Source organism: Spinacia oleracea, chromosome 4, assembly GCF_020520425.1.
Source record: "Spinacia oleracea cultivar Varoflay chromosome 4, BTI_SOV_V1, whole genome shotgun sequence".
Classification (NCBI taxonomy): domain Eukaryota; kingdom Viridiplantae; phylum Streptophyta; class Magnoliopsida; order Caryophyllales; family Amaranthaceae; genus Spinacia; species Spinacia oleracea.
The window spans coordinates 56,020,024-56,042,942 of NC_079490.1; the positions used below are offsets into that span (position 1 = coordinate 56,020,024).

At 41.4% G+C, this 22,919-nt stretch overlaps 1 protein-coding gene across 1 annotated transcript; it reads left to right on the forward strand.

Annotated features, from left to right (window-relative positions):
* The first annotated feature begins 136 nt into the window (after window positions 1-136).
* On the forward strand, window positions 137-17,427 carry LOC130471555 (uncharacterized). The gene is made up of 6 exons (XM_056841749.1): window positions 137-145; window positions 1,221-1,325; window positions 1,456-1,716; window positions 15,674-16,090; window positions 16,268-16,321; window positions 17,040-17,427. Exons 1-6 carry the CDS (start codon window positions 137-139, stop codon window positions 17,310-17,312), a joined length of 1,119 nt encoding a protein of 372 aa, XP_056697727.1. The 3' UTR covers window positions 17,313-17,427.
* Window positions 17,428-22,919: the final 5,492 nt, after the last annotated feature.

The following is a 22,919-nucleotide window of genomic DNA, read 5'->3' on the forward strand; positions in this document are numbered from 1 at the left end:
GCAAAGCAGGTGACATTTCGACGCTGAAAAGTATCTAGAATTTAAGTAGACAGCGAACGACGTCGAGGAAGAGCGGATAATATAATATTCGCCTAACGCTGTACCCCATGCGTCGAGCCCTAAGCGTCGAAAAAACATGCATTTTGTAGTAGTGGATCTAGCCTTAAGCCTAGCTTCACGCTGCGAAATTGATCCGGCGTTCTGTCGCAATCGACCCAAAAGTCGAACAGAACGCATCCTGCCCCTTGTAGCTGATGAATTAAGCCTAAATACTGGAACATTGCTTGGAAACCGGGATTCGTTAAATAAAAGGAGAAATAGCAAAGCCAAGTGGTTAGTTTTCTGAGAACCGTAACGCACCTCTCAAGGGTGCGTTGTAATGTGTCCCTCATATGATTTAATCGCTTTCATCACCCTTTTATAAAATTGTCGAACTATTAACTTGATTGATCTATCACGCCTAATAAGATAATACCTTGGACAATTGAATTATCATGCTAGGTACCTTAAATAAGATAATCACGATCGATTTAGTATTGTGTGTTTCATATTGCTAAAATCAATTCAGAATAGTTTAATAGTTTAACGCATGTCCCTTCAATTATTTATGCTGAGCTAGTAAGGATAACCTGCCTCTGGAGTTATCGATGAGCACTCCTCTCGGTAGTTACAGTCCCCCGAACTCTCAATCTCTGCCCTGCGGGTGTACGTTGAGCGATCCCCACACCAGGGATCACAAGGGAACCTATGGCCGTCGTGGTCGAACATAATTGCACTCCCTTTATGTCACGATAACCGGGTTTTGTCAGTTTTTCTCATTGTCGTTAAAAACTGAATGGCGACTCCTATATTACTAGTCGATTGGGTGTAAACTCACAGGAAATCCAATTACACTTGATCTGACAACGTCACGCCCACGAGGGACGAGGTCACGCATTAGCCTCGTGCTTTTTCGACCCCCTCACAGTAAGTACTGTTGTATTTGCTTGAAACTGATTTTAATCTTGTATCTGGAAATTGATCTTGAATTTTGTATGCAGGCGCCTCGGGTGAGAGTGCGTCGCTGGATGCTTCTAATTGATTCTTTGAAGAGGCATTGTGCCAAGCTGACCCAGAAGCTTTCTGGCCGGGACAGAGAGGTGCTTTAATTGACTGTGAAATTTTATACTCTAGATATACGAACTTGGATATCTGATTCTTGAATTTTGTACTTTGTATAGGAGCTCGTCGAGGTCGCAGAGGTCCTGTTAACAGGGAGGTCTAGGTGGAGATTTCGAGAGGGCAGGAAGAGCCGAGCTTGGATTTGGGACAAGGGTCCGGTGCTGGTACTTATCAGAGGCATTCTGATGCTGATAGGGGAAGTGTCCCCTTTGTATATGTTGATCCTACCAGGCATTCTTTTGGGGGCGCGAGCAGTTCAAGGCCTTTTGTACCTCCTCCCGGCTATTACTTCAGAGCGAGCGGCTCTCAGCCTTGGGGTTTAGATCCTTGGACTTACTGGCAGGAGATGGAGAGGATGCGTCAGACCCAGATTTTTGGGGCGCAGCCCCAGTTCATGGCGATCCGCAGCCTTATCAGTACCCTTCCCCTCAGCAGGTAACTTATCATTCTCCCGGTACTCTTTGTATTACGGAGCAAGAGCCTGGTACCCCTGAGACAGAGGTGGATCGGGATCTGGAGTGCTACAGGAGACGAAACAGGGGTAAGGAGCTTGTGGTATACATTACGGCTGATGATGACTCGGACTGATCCTGCATGGTAGCGAGTTCCAGCTTGCCTTGGTTGATTTTTGTATGGATTGTATTTGTATGGGTTTTGTATAGTTAGAAATTGGATTTTGTATGGTTGTATGGTTTTGAAATTGAATTTTGTAAGGTTTGGAATTTTTGGATCTTGTATGGCTGAGAATTGGTTTTTGTACGGTTGAAAATTGAATTTTATATGCGTTGTGTGGTTTTTGAAATTTGTAGCTATATGCGTGCATGAAAAATTTAAAAAAATTTCCCATTTTTTCGGGTGTACATACCCACTATAAGCCCCCACTTTGACTGAGGTTTTTTGGTTAGAAAAAGCGCAAGTCAAAGTATATTCAACTTTTGCTGATGCATATGCAGACTCGACTTAGGACGCCGATCTAGGACTGGAATGCTTGAATTTTGAACAGATTGACCCGAAATCGGTCCGAGGCGCTGACTCGGATTGCTTGAAATTGCGCGGCTTGCGGCTTCGGAATCTTGAATAATTGAGACTGTACTTTGCTGTCCGAAGCACTAAAGAGTGCGTACTCGGAATCATAAAGGGGACGGTGGCCTTGTCCTTTGTTGCAGGCCCCTGCGCTTGGCGCCGGTGTACTTTCATAAGGGCCGGTTTTTGTATAAATAGGGAGCTTTTCGGATCATACTTTGCATCAATCCATCCCTGCTTTTCTTTGTATACTGCTTCCTCACGAAAAGAAATAGAAAATGGCCATGTCTTTTGAAAATGCCTTGAACTCTTGGCTCGGTTCGCTAGGCAAATTAGAGAAAAGGGAGCTCGATGGCATGCATCTTGGGGTGCTCGCCTCCTTCCGGTTTGTAAAGCTTGATGTGCACTTTATTCTTGCTGCTATGAAGGCTTGGGATCCGAACCATCATGTCTTCCGCTTTGGAAATAATGAGGTATGTCCCCTCCCTGAAGAGTTTAGTGCCATATTGGGGTGGCCCGTTATGTCGGAGCCATGCATGCCTAGTGTTGAAGATATTTGGGTTTTTCTTGGGTTTTGAAAGATATTTGGGCTTGAAGCCCCCACTTTTGAGTGCTGTTGTATATGGCAGAGGGGTGGATTTGTCCCTCCTTGTCACCTATTTTGTTGGGCTTGATGTCCCCAAGGCTTTCCGCTTGAGGGCCTTGAGTTTTTGTATCTTTGCTCGCTTCCTCTTTTCGAAACAGGGGTTTGGTAATGGTGATGCCTCCCTAATAGAGATTGTAGAGCAATTTGCTAGTGGACGGGACCCAATGCCGCTAGTGATTGGCGAAACATTGATGGGCCTTGATATGCTGAAGTCGGACCCCTCTTCTTTGCCGTCGGGAAGCCCGGTATTACTCCAAGTAAGGATCTGGAGTTTCTTGTAAATCGAATTTGTACTTGTATTTTGAATGTTGAATTTTGAAATGCTTTTTTTTTGTATACTCCCCAAGGTCTGGCTTATGGAGAGGCTCATTCTGGTGGCACCACCAGAGAACATGGAAAGCTATAATAGAAAAGGGTTCACTGTGCGGCCCATGGTGTATGGCCGACTTTCATTGGATGAGTGGCGATGCGCACTCTCTGGGATTAGATCTTGTATAAGGTGGGTAGTTCCTTGGTGGGGAATTGCTGCTATGAGACATGCCCCAGGTTCTACTGCCTTGAGGGTGACAAGCCTCATAATGTTGGTCTTCTACTCGCCTGCTAGAGTGATGAGACAGTATGGCTTGAAACAGGAAGGACTGTGCTGAAGAGCATCTGAAACCTGTTCCGCTGAATGCAAATCGCTTGAAGTTTGGAGGCGGTACTGGGTCGCCAAACCATTCTTGAGTGTTCAATACCCACCTGAGCCTGATACTCTGCCTGCGGGGTACATTGTATGGATGAACGACCCAAGCCAGAGGGACATTTCTCTCTCCGGACCAGCTAGAGTCCGAGGTTCTAGAGCTAGACGCCCTGTATCAACTGATTATGAGGAAGGTGATGGGAGTGTCGCTCGTCCAGTGCTTGACCGTTCTGAGTCCAAAGGAGGTTCGTCATTCTCCCGTCTTGGAAGATTAGCAAGTTCCTTCTCCCGCCGCTTGGGCAAAGGGAAGATTGATGAATGATTGCGGGATGAGCCAGGGGATGTGTTTAGAAAATGTGTTTAGGAAGTGTGTTTAGTGGAAGTGAAAAGGCTTTGAACTTTGCTTCACTTGATTCCAACCTTGTTTTTTAATTAGCTTTGAAGGCCTTAGAGCCAAATAAATAGGTTATTGTGTAAAATATCGCTTGAACATGCTTTGCTTTGAATTGGCACATTTGGAATAAAGACAACAACCATTGAGTTTTGAATTTGGTTTTTAGGATGCCCTTAATTGAGGAAATTTTGAATTTTTTTTGTATTAATGTGGCCGGGCCTCGGAATGAGGTTGCCTACGTGTCCCGTTAAGGAATCAGGTCGGACGTAGTTCTAACCCTTATAAGACTTTTTTAATTGGATTTGAATTTGAACACTGAACTTAGACCTAGAACTTCTTGAGTTGATCGAGGTTTGTCAGAGATCGGAATTCTGTTCCATCGACATCCGTTAATTCGACTGCTCCCCCGGAGAGGATTTTCTTGACAATGTATGGTCCTGCCCAGTTGGGTTTGAATTTTCCCCTTGGGTCCATGACACTTTTGCGAAGGGCTTTCAGGAAAAGCTCGCCTTCCTTGATGTTTCGGGTTCCGACCCTCTTGTTGAAATGTCTGGCCACACGGCGCTAATAGACTTGTAAATGATGAGCGGCTTGAAGCCGATGCTCATCAAGCATGATTAGCTCATCATACCTTGCTTGTACCCATGCAGCTTCTGGTATTTTTCTTTCGAGGATTATCCTTAGAGAAGGTATCTCCAGCTCGATAGGTTGTACTGCTTCCATTCCATAGACCAATGAAAATGGAGTTGCACCAGTTGAAGTGCAAATTGAAGTTTGATACCCCCATAATGCGAAGTGCAGCTTCTGGGGCCAGTCTTTGTAATTGGTTTTCATTTTCATGATGATGGTTTTGACATTTTTGTTGGCTGCTTTGAATGCCCCATTAGTTTGTGGGCGGTAAGGCGAAGAACGATGATGCTGGATTTTTTACTCGGTGAATAGATCTTCACACTCTCCTTGAAAATGGGTTCCCTGGTCGCTAATGAACTCGTGAGGAACTCCGTATCTGCATATGATGTTTTCTTGTATGAACTGGGCCACTTGCTTGGAACCAACACTTTGAATGACCTGGCTTCAACCCATTGGCGAAATAGTCGATGGCGACCAGTATGAACTCACTACTACAAATATTGCCTAAGGAACTACTCATACGGAACCATAGATATAAATAATCTGGTTTCTTATATAAAGAAACCTTATATGACATATATCTGGTTCCTTAAAAGAAAAATAAGAAACCATTTATCATTATAATTTGGTTTCTTAAATCAAGAAACCTTATACGAGAGATAGCTGGTTTCTTAGAAGAAAAAAATAAAAAACATTATCATTAAATATAAGAATAAGGATTTTTTGGTATTTACTACCTTAAAAATACACCACTTTTGTATTTACTACCTTATGAAAATTTTATTTTAAATTACTACCTTAAAGTTTCATTTTTTTTGTATTCACTACCATTTTACAGTTTTCTCATTTTAAAATTGAGATATCTCTTTCGTTTCTTAATCATATTAAGTGATTCAAAACTCATTCTTCTCATTTATATGTAAGGATTCCATATGGATCTTACTTTTTAACATTTCGTAAAAGTTTAAACAAATTAAATATTGTTTTTAAAAGTTTAAAATATTTATGAATTATCAAACGATTTTTTTTGAAATGACGTTCTCAATGAAATCCCTATAGAAAAAGGAAAATAATGAACTTCGAATCACTTTAAACGATTAAGAAACGAAAGAGATATCTTAATTTTAAAATGAGAAAACTGTAAAGTGGTAGTGAATAAAAAAAATCTGGAAGTTTAAGGTAGTAATTTAAAATAAAAATTTCATAAGGTAGTAAATGCAAAAGTGGTGTATTTTAAAGGTAGTAAATACCAAAATTTCCTAAGAATAACTGTTAAATGTTTTATCAAAAACAAAAAAAAGAATAACTGTTAAATGAGCGTTCCAACAACTGCTAAATAGATATTTATAGAGTATTCTTTATCTTTTCCGGAAAATAAAAAAAACTTATAGGAACACTTATCATTAGTATTTATGGTTAGTTGGTTTCATCTCCACCCGTACATAAAATAAAATTTTGATATGTTCTACATATTCAATCACCCACTTCCTTCGCCCATCTTTTTCTTCCTCTCCTTCATATGCTTCATCTTCTCCAATTTCTACTATATATCCATAGATTTATTTATCTAATCTACAATGATGAGGTCGCTTGTGAGAATGGAAACGTATATGGCGGTGAGTGGGTGAAGAGTACTTCGCTAACCATCGGTCCATCGCACACCAGGCCAGTAGTATAGTGTTGGAGATCCGGTCACCAACCTCTTTGAGTCGATTCCAAGGTCGGCGACATAAATCCTAGAGCAGACTCATACTGCGTTTAGAAACGGTGAAGCGGAGAAGCATCAATCGAGTAGACTCATCAGTTGAGGGTGTGATCAGATCTGCAATGTACGCACCCAATCAGATTACAAGATCACATTAATCTCATGTGTTGCCAAAAAACCGGGTCTCTACGGCTGAAAACCCTTTAATTAACCTATGAAATTTTAATTTTTAAATTTTGTTGCTAATTTCTTTAATGTCTTACGAATGGGGCTGATTATAGATTTTTTTTGTGTGATTAATTTCATTTGTTACTTAGCTTATTGTTTGAATAAATAAACTGAAAGAAATATGTCCTTCACCTAAGGTGCATTAAGTCTAATACCAAGGTTCAGATTAATTGCGAACAATTAATTCAGTGAGATCAAGTGATCGGAACAGCTAGCTGGAGCAATGCTTCCGATCAGTGAGTTCTAATGGATATTGAACTCACAACTTACTCTTGACTGAACCTACAAGGTCACACCAATGACACGTAACGGATCAACGGATTAAATGAATCGGAAATTCATTTAATAGCTTTTCGGGAATTAGTTGGAAACGTATTATACGATACGACCTTCATCATAATCGTATATCGTATCGCGAATATTCGTAAGCTGGGCGACACGAATAAATCGTATCGGACGACGGTGATTCATCGTATACGAAACGATAAATAATATATCGGAAATATATTAAATCGCGAATAAGAAGGGCATCGGAGTTGCCGGCCCATCGAGCCAAGCACGTAAGCCTGCAAGGCCCAACGAGCCAGCAAGCTCGCGAGCAAAGGCGAGCAAGGCCATCCCATTGGACGAGCACGCACAGCAAGCAACACAGCGCGAAGCGAGCAGGCCCACGGCCCAGCTGCTCGGCGCGCGCGCTGTGGGCTTCGGCCTGCAGTGTGTCGCTGTGCGGGGCTATGTGGTCCGTGTGCTTGCGTGATGTGGCCGGTCAAGGGTCTTTGGTTCTTGGCCGGTTACATCATTAATACAATAGGCAAATTGTATTATTCCAACACACAATTCATACTACTCAAACCCTAGACACAGAGAACCCTAATTCTCTCTGTGCCTCCAAAGTGAGTTCTTCCCAAAAGCAAAGTATCTTGATAAATTGTCTAAGCTACGATAATCAAGACGGATCTGAACGTGTCGGTGAACCAAGTAGAGGAACGACAAGTGGAGTTCTTTGTTCGTGTTCGTTGACAGGTTATTGTGGAAAACACCCTTCGAATGTAAGTTTTCTTAATCTGTGCTTTATACATGTTTCTTGGCTTTGGGGATTGTTCCGCAGATGTTATTATGTTTAGCTGTATTCCCCTACATAAACTATTTCGATTTGTTTATTACTTGGAGACTTTTCAATAAAGAACATTGTGTCGTCTATTTAGTAGCCTTATTGCTGATGAACATAACCTATATACTTGACTTTATACTCCGTCTTTTGTACTTGGCAGTAGTATAGTGATGAACAGAACCTATAGCTTTATTATTTTGGTTGATTGGTTTTGATTTAGTTTATTATAACCGCTACTGAATTCTATATACATGGGAATAACAATAATTAATTTTTTGTGTTGCTAATTATTTTTAAATAAATATTGAGGCAAAGAGACCGATTATATAAAAAATTTAGTTTCTTAGATATAGTAAAGAAACTGAATTTCCAACACATCCGGTCTCTTATCTACCGTATAAAACTGATTATGAACTTATCAAAGAAACCATATTTTTAAAGTAACTGGTGTCTTTTCCTGACCTAAGAAACCGTGCCATAAATCCGGTTTCTTATGGAAAGAGACCAACTACCTAGGCACCGCGTTATCTTCGGTCTCTTTGACCTATTTTATGCGGTTTCTTAAGCCATTTTTGTAGTAGTGACTCATGACCCCCGATGCCTGTTGGAGTGACTTTGCCGATGACGTCGATACCCCAAGCTGAGAATGGCCATGGTGATGATTGAGAATGTAGCAATGATGGGGGAATGTGATTTAGATTCGCACACTTTTGGTAGGTAGGACATCTCTTGACAAAGAAGTAGCAATCCCGTTCTAGGGTAGTCTAGTAATATCGAGCCCTGATGATCTTGAGGGACAACATCTTTGAGCTTCGTGCTTGTCAAGAAATCGAAGATTGGGGGTGCCACAAACAACGCCATGTACGGCGTCCATGACTCTTTGAGCTTCGTGCTTGTCAACACATCGAAGATTGGGGCCGTTAGGGGACCTCTTGTATAGAATGCCGCCTTCTATGACGAAATTGGCTGATTTTGTAGTCGTAAAGCCCTCTGGCTCTTGCTTGAAAAGTGTGAGGGATATTCAGAATGTTGTAGATACCCTTGAATGTCTGTAAACCAGGGCTCGTCTCTGTCAGACTCGATGTCGTCAATAGCATGGACATATGCTGTTTCTTGACGTGTTTCAATTGTAAGTGGCATTTCAGCCTTGTTATTTGGAATGTTGATCACTGAGGCCAGTTTTTCTTGTGCATCGGCAAATTGATTCTCCTCTCTCGGGATGTATGTATAGCGAAGCTCTTCTACTTGCTCAGACAACTTCTCAAGATAGGACTGGTATGGGGCCAAGCATTCGCTCCTTACTTTCCATTTGCCGGAAATTTGGTTGATGATTAGGGAGGAATCCCCAAAGACTCGAAGATTCTGGACACCCAATGCTAAAGCGGCTTCCAGGCCCATAATGCATGCTTCACATTCTGCCGCATTATTTGTGACGTTGAATTGAAGTTTTGCTGACATAGGAATGTGGGTGCCGTCTGGGGCTACTAGATTTACTCCAATACCACATCCGTTCTGATTTGAAGCACCGTCAAAATGCATCGACCAACTGTCATCACTTGTCATTAAGATTTGCTCGTCGGGTAAGTCGTAATCCTCCTCTTCTGCCTCGATGGGACAGTCGGCTAGAAAGTCTGAGACTGCTGAACGCTTGATGGATTATTGAGGGATGTATTTGAGATCGAATTCTGCTAGCATGACCAACCTTCTGGAAAACCGTCAGTTGAGAGCTGGTTTTTCAAATAAGTACTTGAGAGGATCTGCTTTGCTAAGTACTTGAGAGGACTGTATGAGAGAGCATGTAGTGCTGTAGTTTCTTTGTGGCCCAAACCAAGGCAATGATGAGTTTCTTGAGCTTAGTGTATCTGGTTTCGTACTCGATCAACCTTTTGCTTATGTAGTATACGGCATTCTCCTTGCCTTCAATCTCCCGGGCGAGCATGGCCCCTATTGCTGAATCTGTTGTTGTGAGGTAGAGCCTGAGGGGAATCCCTGGCATGGATGGTTTTAGAACTGGTGGGTTGGAGAGGTAATTTTTGATAATGTCGAACGCATGTTGATAGTCCTCATCCCAGACTTTGGGCTCACTTTTGCGGAGCTTTCGAAATACCGGTTCACAGATTATAGTGAGCTTCGAAACGAACCTACTGATGTATTGCAGTTTGCCGAGAAACCCCCGAATTTCCTTTTCATTCGTTGGTGGCTTCATCTCTAGAATTTCTTTTATTTGTGAAGGATCAACCTCGATGCCCCGAGAGCTTATGACATATCCGAGTAACTTGCCTGACGTTACCCCGAATGAGCATTTTTGAGGATTGAGCCTCATATTGTATTGCCTGAGCCTATTGAAGAACTTTCGAAGTACTGAGGTATACTCATGTCTCTCTTTGGACTTGACAATCATGTCGTCAACATATACCTCAATTTCCCTGTGAATCATATCACTCATGATGGATGTGGTTGTTCTTTGATACGTAGACCCTTCGTTCTTTAGTCCGAATGGCATAACTGTATCGCAATATGTACCCCACTGAGTGATGAAGGTTGTCTTCTCCATGTCCTCCTCTGCCATGGGAATCTGATTGTAGGCTGCATACCCGTCCATAAAAGACAGTAAGGCATGATTTGGGTGTTGTCGACCAAGATGTCGATGAGAGGCAATGGAAAACCGTCTTTAGGGCTGGCCTTGTTAAGATCTCTGTAGTCCACACACATTCGTACTTTGCCGTCTTTCTTTGGAACTGGGATGACATTTTCAATCCACTCTGGATATTTGGCTTCCTCGAATAAACCCGGCCTCTAGCTGCTTAGAGACCTCTTCTTGAATTTTGAGGGAAACGTCCGGTTTCATGCGACGGAGTTTCTGCTTGATGGGTTTTGAACCTTGAATGAGGGGAATTGTATGCTGACCGATGCTTGGATCAACCCCTGGCATAACATGATAGAACCATGCGAAGACGTCTATGTACTCTGAAAGTAGCTTGATAAGATCATCCCGCTCTGCTTGAGATAGAGTTAAGTCAATCTAAACTAGTTTTGAATCACTGTTGTTAGAAAAGTTAACTTTTTCTGTTTCCTCAATTATGGGCGTCCTGTTTTCATGATTTTCAATAGCTTTTAGTATTTCAAGGTCAGTTTCTTGTGAAACAAAGTTGTTTGGATTAGAAGTGTGTTTTGAATTTGGACTCAAAGAGTAAGAGGAAATTGAAGTGTTATTGAAATTGGCAATCATTACATCGACAATTTTGACTTGAAGCTCGGCCTTTAGAGGCTCTCGATTGATGCAAGACTCTAGCCCTAGACTCTTAGATTCATTACTAGACTCGAATCCAGACTCATCCTCTGACTCGGACTCGCTCATCATATATCCTTCGCCCACATTAATCTTGAACATTTTTCCATTTGGAGCAGATATCTTGAGGGACTTTCTCCAGCCATTGATCATCTTCTCACTTGGAGTAATTAGCTTAGATGGATCAAAATCTTCGATTTGAGTGATCATTTGGACCATAGTATCTTCGGAAATGATTGGTGTTACTTCTTGGCCAAACAAGAGACCAAAAGCTGATGAATCAAGGCATTCAAGGGGGGCCTTGTCTTGTATCGGAGGAGCATCCTTGAGGAAGTGACGGTCTTGAAAGATCTCGAATCCAGGGTATAGAATCCCTCTTGAAGTGTCGTAGAAAGGCTCTGGAAAGTCAAAGTACAAGTCATCCTCTCCTTCTTTTGTGAATTGCACATTGAGTGTACGTTGATGGGGAAGTATTTTGAATTGATCGTTGCCATCTCGATGGGCTCTTAGCTTAGCCTTTTGCTGCTTGTTATCGAACTTAGTTGGCTTGCATCCTAGACCACAACAGTCAGTCTGTCCATGAGTCTTGAAAGGAGACTCGGTAGGCGGTGGCAGAGTAGTGCCCAAGAAGCGCCCACGCTTGATCATCATGCGCCTTGCCATGGGATTCATTTTGGACTCAATGGCTCCAACTTCGGCACTGAACCCCCAAAGGTCTTCACCATTGTCATCATGTTCTATTAATATCAGAGCCGTGTCGGCTATCTTGGTTCTTGGATGGGATGCATTTAGAGTAATGACACTTCCTTGGACCTCCATTCGGACTTTCTGATGTAGTGAGGATGGCACAGCTTTGAGGTCATGGATCCAAGGCCTCCCCAAAAGGAGATTGAAACTTGCTTTGATGTTGAGCACTTGAAAGCTCACTTTACGCTCGATTGGGCCTGTGCGGAGTAGAAGAGTGAGAGTTCCCATTGCTTCCCGACGAGTGTTGTCATAGGCGCGAACACCTTGGGAGGAACTAGAAAAGTCACTAGGGGTGAAACCCAAATTTTAAGTAGTGCGAAGAGGACACACGTTGATGGCTGATCCATTGTCCACTAAAGTCATGGGGATGATTTTGTCTTTGTATTCAACAGTCAGATAGAGATCCTTGTGATGGCTTGCCCCCTCAGGTGGGAGGTCTTCATTCGTAAAGGTAATTCCTTCTTCCAGATTTGTAAGTAACCCGATCAGCTCGTCGGGAGTGACTTCTGGGGTGACATTCAACTTGACAAGAGCATTGATTAGAGAAGTGCGATGTTCCACGGAGGAAGCCATGAGTTGCCAAATATTAAACTCTGCCTTAGTGCGCTTCAATTGCTTGATCAAAGGATTCTCCTCGGTGGGTAGAGGGATGGTAGCAGCGAGTGTCGTTCTGGTGACTAGCTCTTGAATTCGACCGGATCTGGTCATTACCTGAACACTGTTTTCTGCCTTAGGGTCCAAGTACCAGTCGGCGTTCACAGTTTCTTGGCATTCATCGTCAGAGATGTTCTCAATAGGAGGGTCCTGATATGTGTCTTCATCGTCGTTGGCCCATATCCCACAAATATCTTCTTGAGGTAATTCGGATTCCGGGTTTTCACTTGGCTGCACAAGGCGCGGCACAGGCCTTTGGTTATGAAAGATTTCCTCTACCTCGAAAGGATCCATGGCATGGAAAAGAGTTTCTTGATTGTCTTTGAGAGCCCTTATGCGAGCCTCAGCTTCTTCAATACGTTCATAGAGCTCTGCTACAACCGTTGCTAGTGAAGTCATCTTGAATAGGATTCTGAGAGAATGAGTCCGAGCACCTAGTTACCACATGATTTGAATTTTAGAACTTGGACTTCCCGACACATGATATGATATGCATGCAATGAATGAGACCTAACCTTCACTCTAAGTGCCACTCCGAAGATTCAGGATTTTGGATTTTGTATTTGTATTCGGGATTCGCAACCCGTTGGAAATATTTGAGAGGAGCTTCATTCTTTTGTGGAGGTTTCCTCCTTGTACTAGAACTTGGAATATTGAACTCGGACTATTTTAGGGGGATTTCAACCCATTGAGAATTTGGAAATTGGACTTGTATTATTTCGAGGGATTTTCAACCCATTGGAAATATTTTAGAAGATTGGATATTGTATTATTTCAGGGGAGTTTTAACCCGATTGAAAGGGAATTTATTTTGTATTATTTCAAGGGAATTTCAACCCGTCAATATTTTAGGGGAATTTCAACCCATTGGATCTTGGAATATTTTAGTGGAATTTCAACCCATTGGATTTCGAAGTATTTTAGGGGAGTTTCAACCCGTTGGATTTCGAAGTATTTTAGGGGAATTTCAACCCGTTGGATTTCGAAGTATTTTAGGGGAACTTCAACCCGTTGGATTTCGAAGTATTTTAGGGGAATTTCAACCCGAAGATAGAATGTGGAATTTGAATTTGTATTATTTCAGGGGATTTTCAACCCGTTGGACAATTGGACTTGTATTATTTCAAGGGATTTTCAACCCATTGGAAACATTTTGAATTTTGTATTTGGGAACAATGGAAGACAAGGATTTTTTTTTTTTGTAGCTTGAAGATGCATTCGAAATTTGGATTTGATTCGGAGTTTGAACTTTGAAATGGAAAGACGCATTTTTGTATAGGGTATGAGGCTTTGAGTTTTGAAAATCCCGGCATTACGCCGCCATGGATTTGATACATTGGATTTGGAATTTCGAAAGTCCGGCATCATGCCGCCGTGGACTTTGAATTTTGAAGTGTTTGATCATGGAATTTTGAATTTGAGATTGAATGAGGAAAATCCGGCACTACGCCATCATGGATTTGGAATTGAAAAGTTTCGAATATGGGACTTGAGATTTGGAAGATTGAATTTAGGACTTCGAACTTGAGGTTTGAAATTTGGAATGGAAAAGTCGGCATTATGCCGGCATGAATTTGGAACTTGAAATTTTGAGTATAGGACTTGAAGTTTGAAAGATTGAACTTAGGAATTTGGTCTTGAAGTTTGAAAGATTGAGTTGAAAAGTTGGCATTACGCCGGCATGAATTTGGACATTTGAATTTGAGATTGGAATTGGCAATCTGAATTTGAGGTTCGAAACTGTAGGGGAATACGGTTAAACATAATAACATGTGCGGAAACAATCCCCAAAGCCAGGAAGCATGTATAAAGCACAGATCAAGCAGACTTACAGTTGAAGCGTGTTTTCCACAAATTGTCAACTAACACGAACTTAGAACTCCACTTGTCGTTCCTCTACTTGGTTCACCGACACGATCAGATCCGTCTTGATTATCGTAGCTTAGGCAATCGATCAAGAGTTTTTGCCTTTTGGGATGAACACACTTTGGAGGCACAGAGAGAATTAGGGATCTCTGTGACTCTAGGGTTTTTGTGTGACTGAATTGTGTTGTGTTGGAAAAGGGGTTAAAGGTTATTAACATAACCTTACTAACCGACCAAGCCATAAGGCATGGCCGGCCAGCAAGCCCCGCGCAAGACGAGCACAGCGAGCTGGGCCATGGGCCTCGCTGCTGTGGCTGTGTCGCTGCATCGGCCCGCGCGCAGCTCGCTCGGCCATGGGCCAGCGCTGCCGTGTTGCCGTGGCCTTGCTTGCTTGTCCAGCGCGCCCATGGGCCTTGAGTGCTTCTTGCACTCGGCTCGTGGGCCGCTCTTCGTATTCGTGATTAATATATTTCCGATATATTATTTATCGTTTCGTATACGACGAATCACCGTCATACGATACGATTTATTCGTTTCGCCTAGCTTACGAATATTCGCGATACGATATATGATTCAGATGCAAGGTTGCATCGTATAATACGTTTTTCCAACTAATTCTCGAAAAGCTATTAAATGAATTTCCGATTCATTTAATCCGGTGATCTGTTACGTGTCATTGGTGTGACCTTGTAGGTTCAGTCAAGAGTAAGCTGTGAGTTTAATATTCATTAGAACTCACTGATCGGAAGCATTGCTCCAGCTAGCTGTTCCGATCACTTGATCTCACTGAATTAATTGTTCGCAATTAATCTGAACCTTGGTATTAGACTTAATGCACCTTGGGTGAAGGACATATTTCCTTCAGTCTCCCACTTGTCATTCAGACAAGTGTGCATTCACATTCCTTTGTCACTTAGTGTTACTTACTGAACATAAGGTAAGATCCAAGCCATCCTTATTAGGTCCATAAGTTATTCTCGAATTATAGAGCTCAATTGTTAAACTTTTGCAGAAGGTTAAGCCTTAACCATTCTGAGCACGACCATGCATTTTACAGTATCTAACTCTCCGAGAGGCCTTGTTACACAACAACATCATATCCTATCAAAGATAGGAGGAAAATCCATTCTTTCAATCTATGAACACTCACACTAGTAGAAAAACGCTTATTTGCGTCCCCGCATTTGCCACGCCATTCTGAACATGTGACGCAAATGACAAATTTTAGAATAAAATTTAGTCATTTGCGTCGCAACTTTGTTAAACTGCGAGGAAAATGACTCTAAGATGCCCCCCAGAGTCATTTGCGTCGCAGATTAACAAAGCTGCGAGGCAAATAACTCAATCAAGTGCGTCGCACATTTGTTAATCTGCGACGCAAATGACTCTGGGGGCATCCCAAAGTCATTTGCCTCGCAGATTAACAAATGTGCGACGCAGTGCCTGCCATATTCCTCAAACATTATTTCAGATATGATAGAACCCTACATTAATTTCGCCGCTCAGCTCCTCACTTTCTCTCTCATCCTCTTCCTAGAAACTCCATTTTCAACGGCTACTTCACCTGAAATCTCCTCTAACCAACCTATCTTCATCTCGATCTCGAAATATAAAACCAAAAAACCCCAAAAGAGATAGTGCGGGATTGAAAAAACAAAACCCAGCACCAGAAAACCCCCAAATCAATTGGGCGGTGACGCAAAACCCAGCCAATCAACCCTTGCAGCGCCGGCGTAATCGCTTATACCCTCACCGTCGACCACCGGCCTGCTCTTTCATCTCTGTTCGTCAGCGGCCTCAGCACCCCAGCCAGCCACCAGCACGAAGCAGGGTAACTACGAAGCGTCCCCGCAACACTTGCGCGATCCCGCGCGCTTTCCTGGCTTGTGCAGCCTTGCTCGACAACCCAGAACCTCTCGCCCTCCCTCGCATCCTCTTAGAAGATGGGCACAACGTAATTTCTTCATCTTTTAATTAGATTAATCTGATTGATTTATTTCATGTAATTACTCATGCATTTTCGTAATTTGGTTCCTCTGAACTGCTGATTTTTGTGCAATTGGATTCAAAGGAGAAAAGGGGGGTAATTGAATTTAATTTGATTTTTGCGCTTCTGTAATTTTTGCTGCAGGTGTTTGCATTTGTTGCAGCTGAGTATGAAACCCATAAACATGTACTGAATCAGGTAATTAGCCATTGCTATCTTGTGATTAGTAACTATAATTTTTCTTTTTGGATCTTAAACCAGAATAAGTTTCTTCTGAAAGAAATTGTACCAAGCAGCTGAAGTCAAAAAAAATTGTTGTTGAATTGTTTATGATATGCATAGATTTAATATTTCTATACTTTGAAGTTCATTATTTATATTCTTTGTGAACTATTATTGTTCTGGAAGCGTTTATGTATGACCTGCTTGCCTTAGGAGAGCTGTTTAGGACATCCGATTTTTCAGATGTGAGTTTCTTCGTAGGATAAATCACTTCGTCCACAACCCAACCCACCCACCCAAAGAGTTCCCTAACTTATGAGGTTGAGTTTGTTGGTAATTACATCCGTGTCTCGAGTGATAAGTCCCAAAATGGATTGATTGTAACATTAAAAGATAAGAACCGTGAATATCTACATGGGGGTGATCAAGACACTTAACCGTGAATTATTGTCTGTTTAGCTGCAAGGCAGCAGCTTTTAACAAATTAGTGAAAGCTAGGCAATTAGTTGTCCTGCTGATCCGCCTCCTTAGAATATTTCAGATGCTCTTAAGTCTTAACATTACGGAGTACTCCTTATTGTTACTTGTTCATTTTATCAGCTGCACATTCTGTACTGCATGTCTGCATATGCCTACACTGAAAATAGTTGGAGACCCTTGATCCAATACGAATTGAGTAGGTCTTCTTGTGCAGGTTAATGTTGCAGGTGCAGGTGCTATAGTTGGAGCTGCTATTGCTGTTGGGACTCGTAGCAAGAAGGAGATTGTTGGGATGGCTGCTCTTCTTTCCATTCTAGGAGCTGCAGCTGATTATTCCAGGACTGAGCTGCAGCTGCTCTTCTTTTTGTCTTTTATTATCAGTTTGCCCATATGGTTACATGATTGCTTTCTTGTTGAAGTGATTAATTTTGATTCTAGGTTCTTGCCTAGATCAGTTATTCTGTTAACACTTAACACTAGAGTATGAGTCAAGGTGATTATACAGTTATGCTTGTATCGAATGAGTTAAGACAGCCATATGTGGCGGTTTGCCTGTTCCCCAAAAGAATATATTGTGTCTGTTACAAGTGTTTGGTGCTACTTTCAGCCACTTGGAAGCCTTTTCCATCTCTAAAACGTACTGGTGTGTCGTATTCAGAACTCACATTTTTGCTCTGTTGCTCGTTGCCTTGCTGAACTCACTATATAATAGGTTTCATTTTAATATATATATATATATATATATATATATATATATATATATATATATATATATATATATATATATATATATATATATATATATATATTAAAATGAAACCTATTTTTTTACAAAATTCAAAGTCATTTGCGTCGCACATTAGCTTAATGTGCGACGCAAATGACTTATTTTTTTTTGGCGCCAAAAGGTCATTTGCCACGCACATTAAGCTAATGTGCGTGGCAAATGAGAGTTATTTGCGTCGCACTTTTGTGCGACGCAAATGACTTTAAGTCATTTGCGTCGCGACCTTTTGCGTCGCGCAATGTGCGACGCAAATGACCTTAAATGTGCGATGCAAATGAGTCATTTTCCACTAGTGTCACTTTGATTCATAGTATGCCCAATAACTGCTTTTATGGCCTCCTTTTACGGTGCGACATTTAGCTAGTATCAAAGCGAAATAATTCTCAAACGAGAAGACATAATCGCTCATGTTCTGAGGAACGGTTTCTAATCACCATTAATGAGAACTACCTATGACATGACTTTAATCTCTTAAAGTGTTCTCATGGTCAATCCGATACAAGATCCAATATGCAATAGATTCTGACATCCAGTCACTCTAGTTCAAGAAACAAAACTAATTAATCTACTTGCAATCTAATCTTCATTAGTCATTGGTCATCCACCTTTCAATGACCTGGATTAAGGATCCTTTTGTGACTTCAATATTCAAGTTCACTTATGGGTGTTTCTTTGTCAAAGAATCCATCTTGACATCCCATTTGAATGATTTGAATCACATGGACTTATCATTTAATACTAAACCAAAATTAAATGAATATGAAAAATAAATTTCATAAATATGAAATGGTTAAACCAATTGTTTTAAACATAGATCTAACAGATGTTCTAAAACAATACTTAGAAAATCAAAGACATTCTCCAACATGCTTGATTCCCATGGTTGCTACATGTGCGTTGTGTTTCACTTGTGGCAACGGTTTAGTCAATGGATCCGCTACGTTGCCGTCAGTTCCAACCTTGCAAATCTCGATTTCTTTTCTTTCAACGATCTCTCGAAGTATATGAAATCGCCGCAGTACGTGCTTAGACTTCTGGTGGCTCCCAGGCTCCTTTGCCTGGGCAATGGCTCCACTATTGTTGCAATACAAAGCCACTGGTCCTTTAATGGAGGGGACAACCCCAAGTTCTTCGATGAACTTCCGAATCCAAACAGCTTCCTTTGCTGCTTCTGAGGCAGCAATGTACTCGGCTTCAGTTGTAGAATCCGCAATAGTGCTTTGCTTAGCACTTTTCCAGCTTACTGCTCCGACGTTGAGGTAGAACACAAACCCAGACTGTGATCTGAAATCATCTCTGTCGGTTTGAAAGCTTGCGTCCGTATAGCCCTTAACAATCAACTCATCTGTACCACCATAAACCAGAAACTGATCCTTAGTCCTTTTCAGGTACTTTAGGATATCCTTGGTAGCAGTCCAATGTGCCTCACCTGGTTCTGATTGGTACCTGCTCATTGCACTGAGTGTGAACGAAACATCCAGCCTTGTACAAATCATAGCATACATTATGGATCCAATAGCCAAAGCGTATGGAATTCCACTCATCTTTCTACGCTCATCAGATGTTTTGGGACACTGATTCTTGCTTAGATATGTGTCATGTGACATGGGTAGATGGCCTCTCTTGGCTTCCATCATACTGAACCTAGCTAGCACTTTGTCAATGTAAGTGCTTTGGCTTAGTCCAATCATCCTCTTAGATCTATCCCTATAGATCTTGATGCCCAATATGTACTGTGCCTCTCCTAAGTCCTTCATTGAGAAACACTTCCCAAGCCAAGTCTTTACAGACTCCAACATAGGAATGTCGTTTCCAATAAGCAGTATGTCGTCAACATACAAGACTAGGAATGCAATTTTACTCCCACTGACCTTCTTGTATACACAAGATTCGTCTTGATTCTTGATGAAGCCAAACTTATTGACTGCTTCATCAAATCGTTTATTCCAACTCCTTGATGTCTGCTTTAGTCCGTAGATGGACATCTTAAGCTTGCATACCTTTCCTTGGTTCTTTTGATCGACAAAACCCTCCGGCAGCGTCATAAACACAGTCTCTTCAAGAACACCATTCAAGAAGGAATTTTTGACATCCATTTGCCATATTTCATAGTCATGAAAAGCGGCAATCGCAAGGATTATCCGAATAGACTTAAGCATCGCGACTGGAGAAAAGGTTTCATCGTAGTCAACGTCGTGAACTTGCCTATAAACTTTTGCTACCAATCTAGCTTTGTATATGTATACAATTCCATCTTTGTCTTTCTTCAACTTGAAGACCCATTTGCATCTGATAGGTGTGAACCCATCCGGCAAATCAACCAAATCCCAGACTTGATTTTCAGACATGGAGTCTATTTCAGATTGCATGGCCTCTAACCATTTAATGGAGCTTGGGCTTGTCATATCTTTCTTGTAAGTCATAGGTTCATCACTATCTAATATGAGAACGTCAAAGTTTTAAGTCAAGAGGACGCCTGTCCATCTGTCCGGGTGAAAAATAGTTCTACTTGACTTACGAGGGGCAACAACGTTTTGAGGAACTACTCCCACTGGCTCTTCTAAAGACCTTGGAGGTTCATCAACCTGAACTGCTTCTAAAGAGTTCTGAGTTCGTTGTTCGTCTCGAATCTCTTCGAGGTCTATTATTCTCCCACTTGTCAATTTGGAAATATGATTTCTTTCCAAAAAGACACCGTCACGAGCAACGAAAACCTTCTTGTCTGACTTGTTGTAGAAATAATGCCCCATAGTTTCTTTTGGATACCCAACAAAGAAACATTTGTCATATTTTGGTTGTAGCTTGTCCGAAATTAATCGCTTAACATATGCTTCGCAACCCCAAATCTTCAGAAAAGACAACTTTGGAAGTTTCCCAGTCCATAATTTGTATGGAGTCTTTTCAACAGCTTTTGACGGAGCACGATTCAGTGTGAGTGCTGCAGTTTGCAACGCATGTCCCCAGAACTGTAAAGGAAGTTCGGCCTGACCCATCATTGACCTGACCATATCGAGTAAGGTCCTGTTTCTCCGTTCCGACACTCCATTCCATTGAGGTGTCCCTGGAGCAGTCAATTCAGAAAGAATACCGCATTCTTTTAGATGGTCATCAAACTCGTGGCTAAGATATTCACCTCCTCGATCCGATCTTAGAGCTTTGATTTTCTTGCCTTGTTGATTCTCTACTTCATTTTGAAATTCTTGGAATTTCTCAAACGATTCAGACTTGTGCTTCATTAAGTAAATATAGCCATATTTACTGAAGTCGTCCGTAAACGTTATGAAATAGCTGAACTCACCTCTAGCTTTCGTACTCATAGGCCCACATACGTCCGTATTTATTAAACCTAGTAGTTCGCTTGCTCTTTCTCCCACCTTTGAGAAAGGTTGCTTTGTCATTTTGCCAAGTAAACAAGATTCGCATTGATCAATCTTCTCTAAGTCGAATGATTCTAGAATTCCTTTCCGTTGAAGTAATTCCATGCGCTTTGTGTTTATATGGCCTAATCGACAATGCCACAGAAATGTGAGATCCGAATCACCAGTTTTAGCCTTTTTGGTATTTATGTTATAAATGTGTTTGCTCGTATCTAGCACATAAAGACCGTTTTCTTGTTGTGCTGAACCATAAAACATTCCATTCAAAGAATAAGAACAACTATTGTCTTTAAATAGAAAACTAAAACCTTTAGAATCCAAACTTGAAACGGAAATGATGTTTCTGGTGATACTAGGAACGTAGTAACAGTTTTCTAGTTCCAAAACAAAACCACTAGGCAAAGAAATAAAATAAGATCCTACGGCTAATGCAGCAATCCGTGCTCCATTTCCCACACATAGATCCATCTCGCCTTTATCAATACTTCTCTTTAGTCCCTGCGAATTGGAACATAAGTGTGAGCCACAACCAGTATCTAATACCCAAGAAGTAGAATTAGCAAGATTACAATGTATAACATATATACCTGAAGTAGAAGCAACGTTCCAGTTCTTCTCATCTTCCTCTCTCTTCAAGCAATCCCTCTTCCAATGCCCCTTCTTCTTGCAGTAGAAGCATTCAGAGTCGGTAGGGGAACGAGTCACCCTCTTCTGTTTACCAGAACTGGTGCCGTTGGACTTGGATGAGGGCGCAGCCTTGCCCTTACCCTTCTTGCCCTTATCCTTGCCTGATTTCTTGAAGTTCTTGCCCTTACACACCATAAGCATATCATGCTTATTCTCTTGCTTGAGCGTCTTTTCAGCGGTTTTCAGCATACCGTGAAGCTCAGTAAGAGATTTCTCCATGCTGTTCATGTTGTAATTCAACTTGAACTGATCATAGCCATTATGAAGCGAATGGAGAATGATGTCAATAGCCATTTCATTTCAGACATCAGAATCTAGATCTCTCATGTTCTCAAAGAGTCTAATCATTTTAAGAACATGTGGGCTCACTGGTTCTCCTTTCTTGAGCTTAGTCTCAAGGATTAACCTCTGAGTCTCGAATCTTTCGATTCTGGCTTGGTCCTGAAACATGTTCTTCAACTCCGAGATGATTTGGTAAGAATCCGAGTTAATGAACGTTTTCTGAAGTTCAGGACTCATGGATGCAAGCATCACACATTTGACATCCCTGTTGGCCTGAATCCAACGATTAAGGGCAGCTTGACCTCCGGCCCAGCCTCTTGCGATAATTCTTCCTCAAGGACATATTCCTTTTCCTCATGCATAAGAACTATCTGTAAGTTCCTTTGCCAGTCGAGGAAATTGTTGCCATTCAACTTCTCTTTGTCGAGAATTGAACGCAGGTTAAAAGTGTTATTATTTGCGGCCATTTGATTACTACAATCGAAAAGAATTTGCAATAAATAACCATTCAGACAATTCAATAACTTTGAAATAAAAGCAAAAACATGCAATCATTAAAGCTATTAAAACATTTCATTCATGCAAAAAGCAAAAACATGGTCCAAAATGAATGAAACGATTCCAAGACCCCAAAAGTCCTAAATCCTTAAGCAGCTTTAGCATGTCTTAAGTAGTTTAAGATTTTAGATAAGCAAAACCTATTGCTAGTAATCTCCAAATTACTCTTGGTTAATAAATTAATGCCATAATTTATCCCATTTCCACAACTTAATGCCATTGTTGTTTGAGTTGTAACCACAATCAACGTGCTCCTTTAGGACGCCTTACCACCTAAGTCAACTAAAATAGCACCTCGCTTTAGCGTTAACCTACTACCTTAGATCCTTAGATTTTTGTAAGTGCTTGATTTGGAAGGAAATTTTTAAACTCAATATTACTTTGGACCTAGTTGTTTCTATGT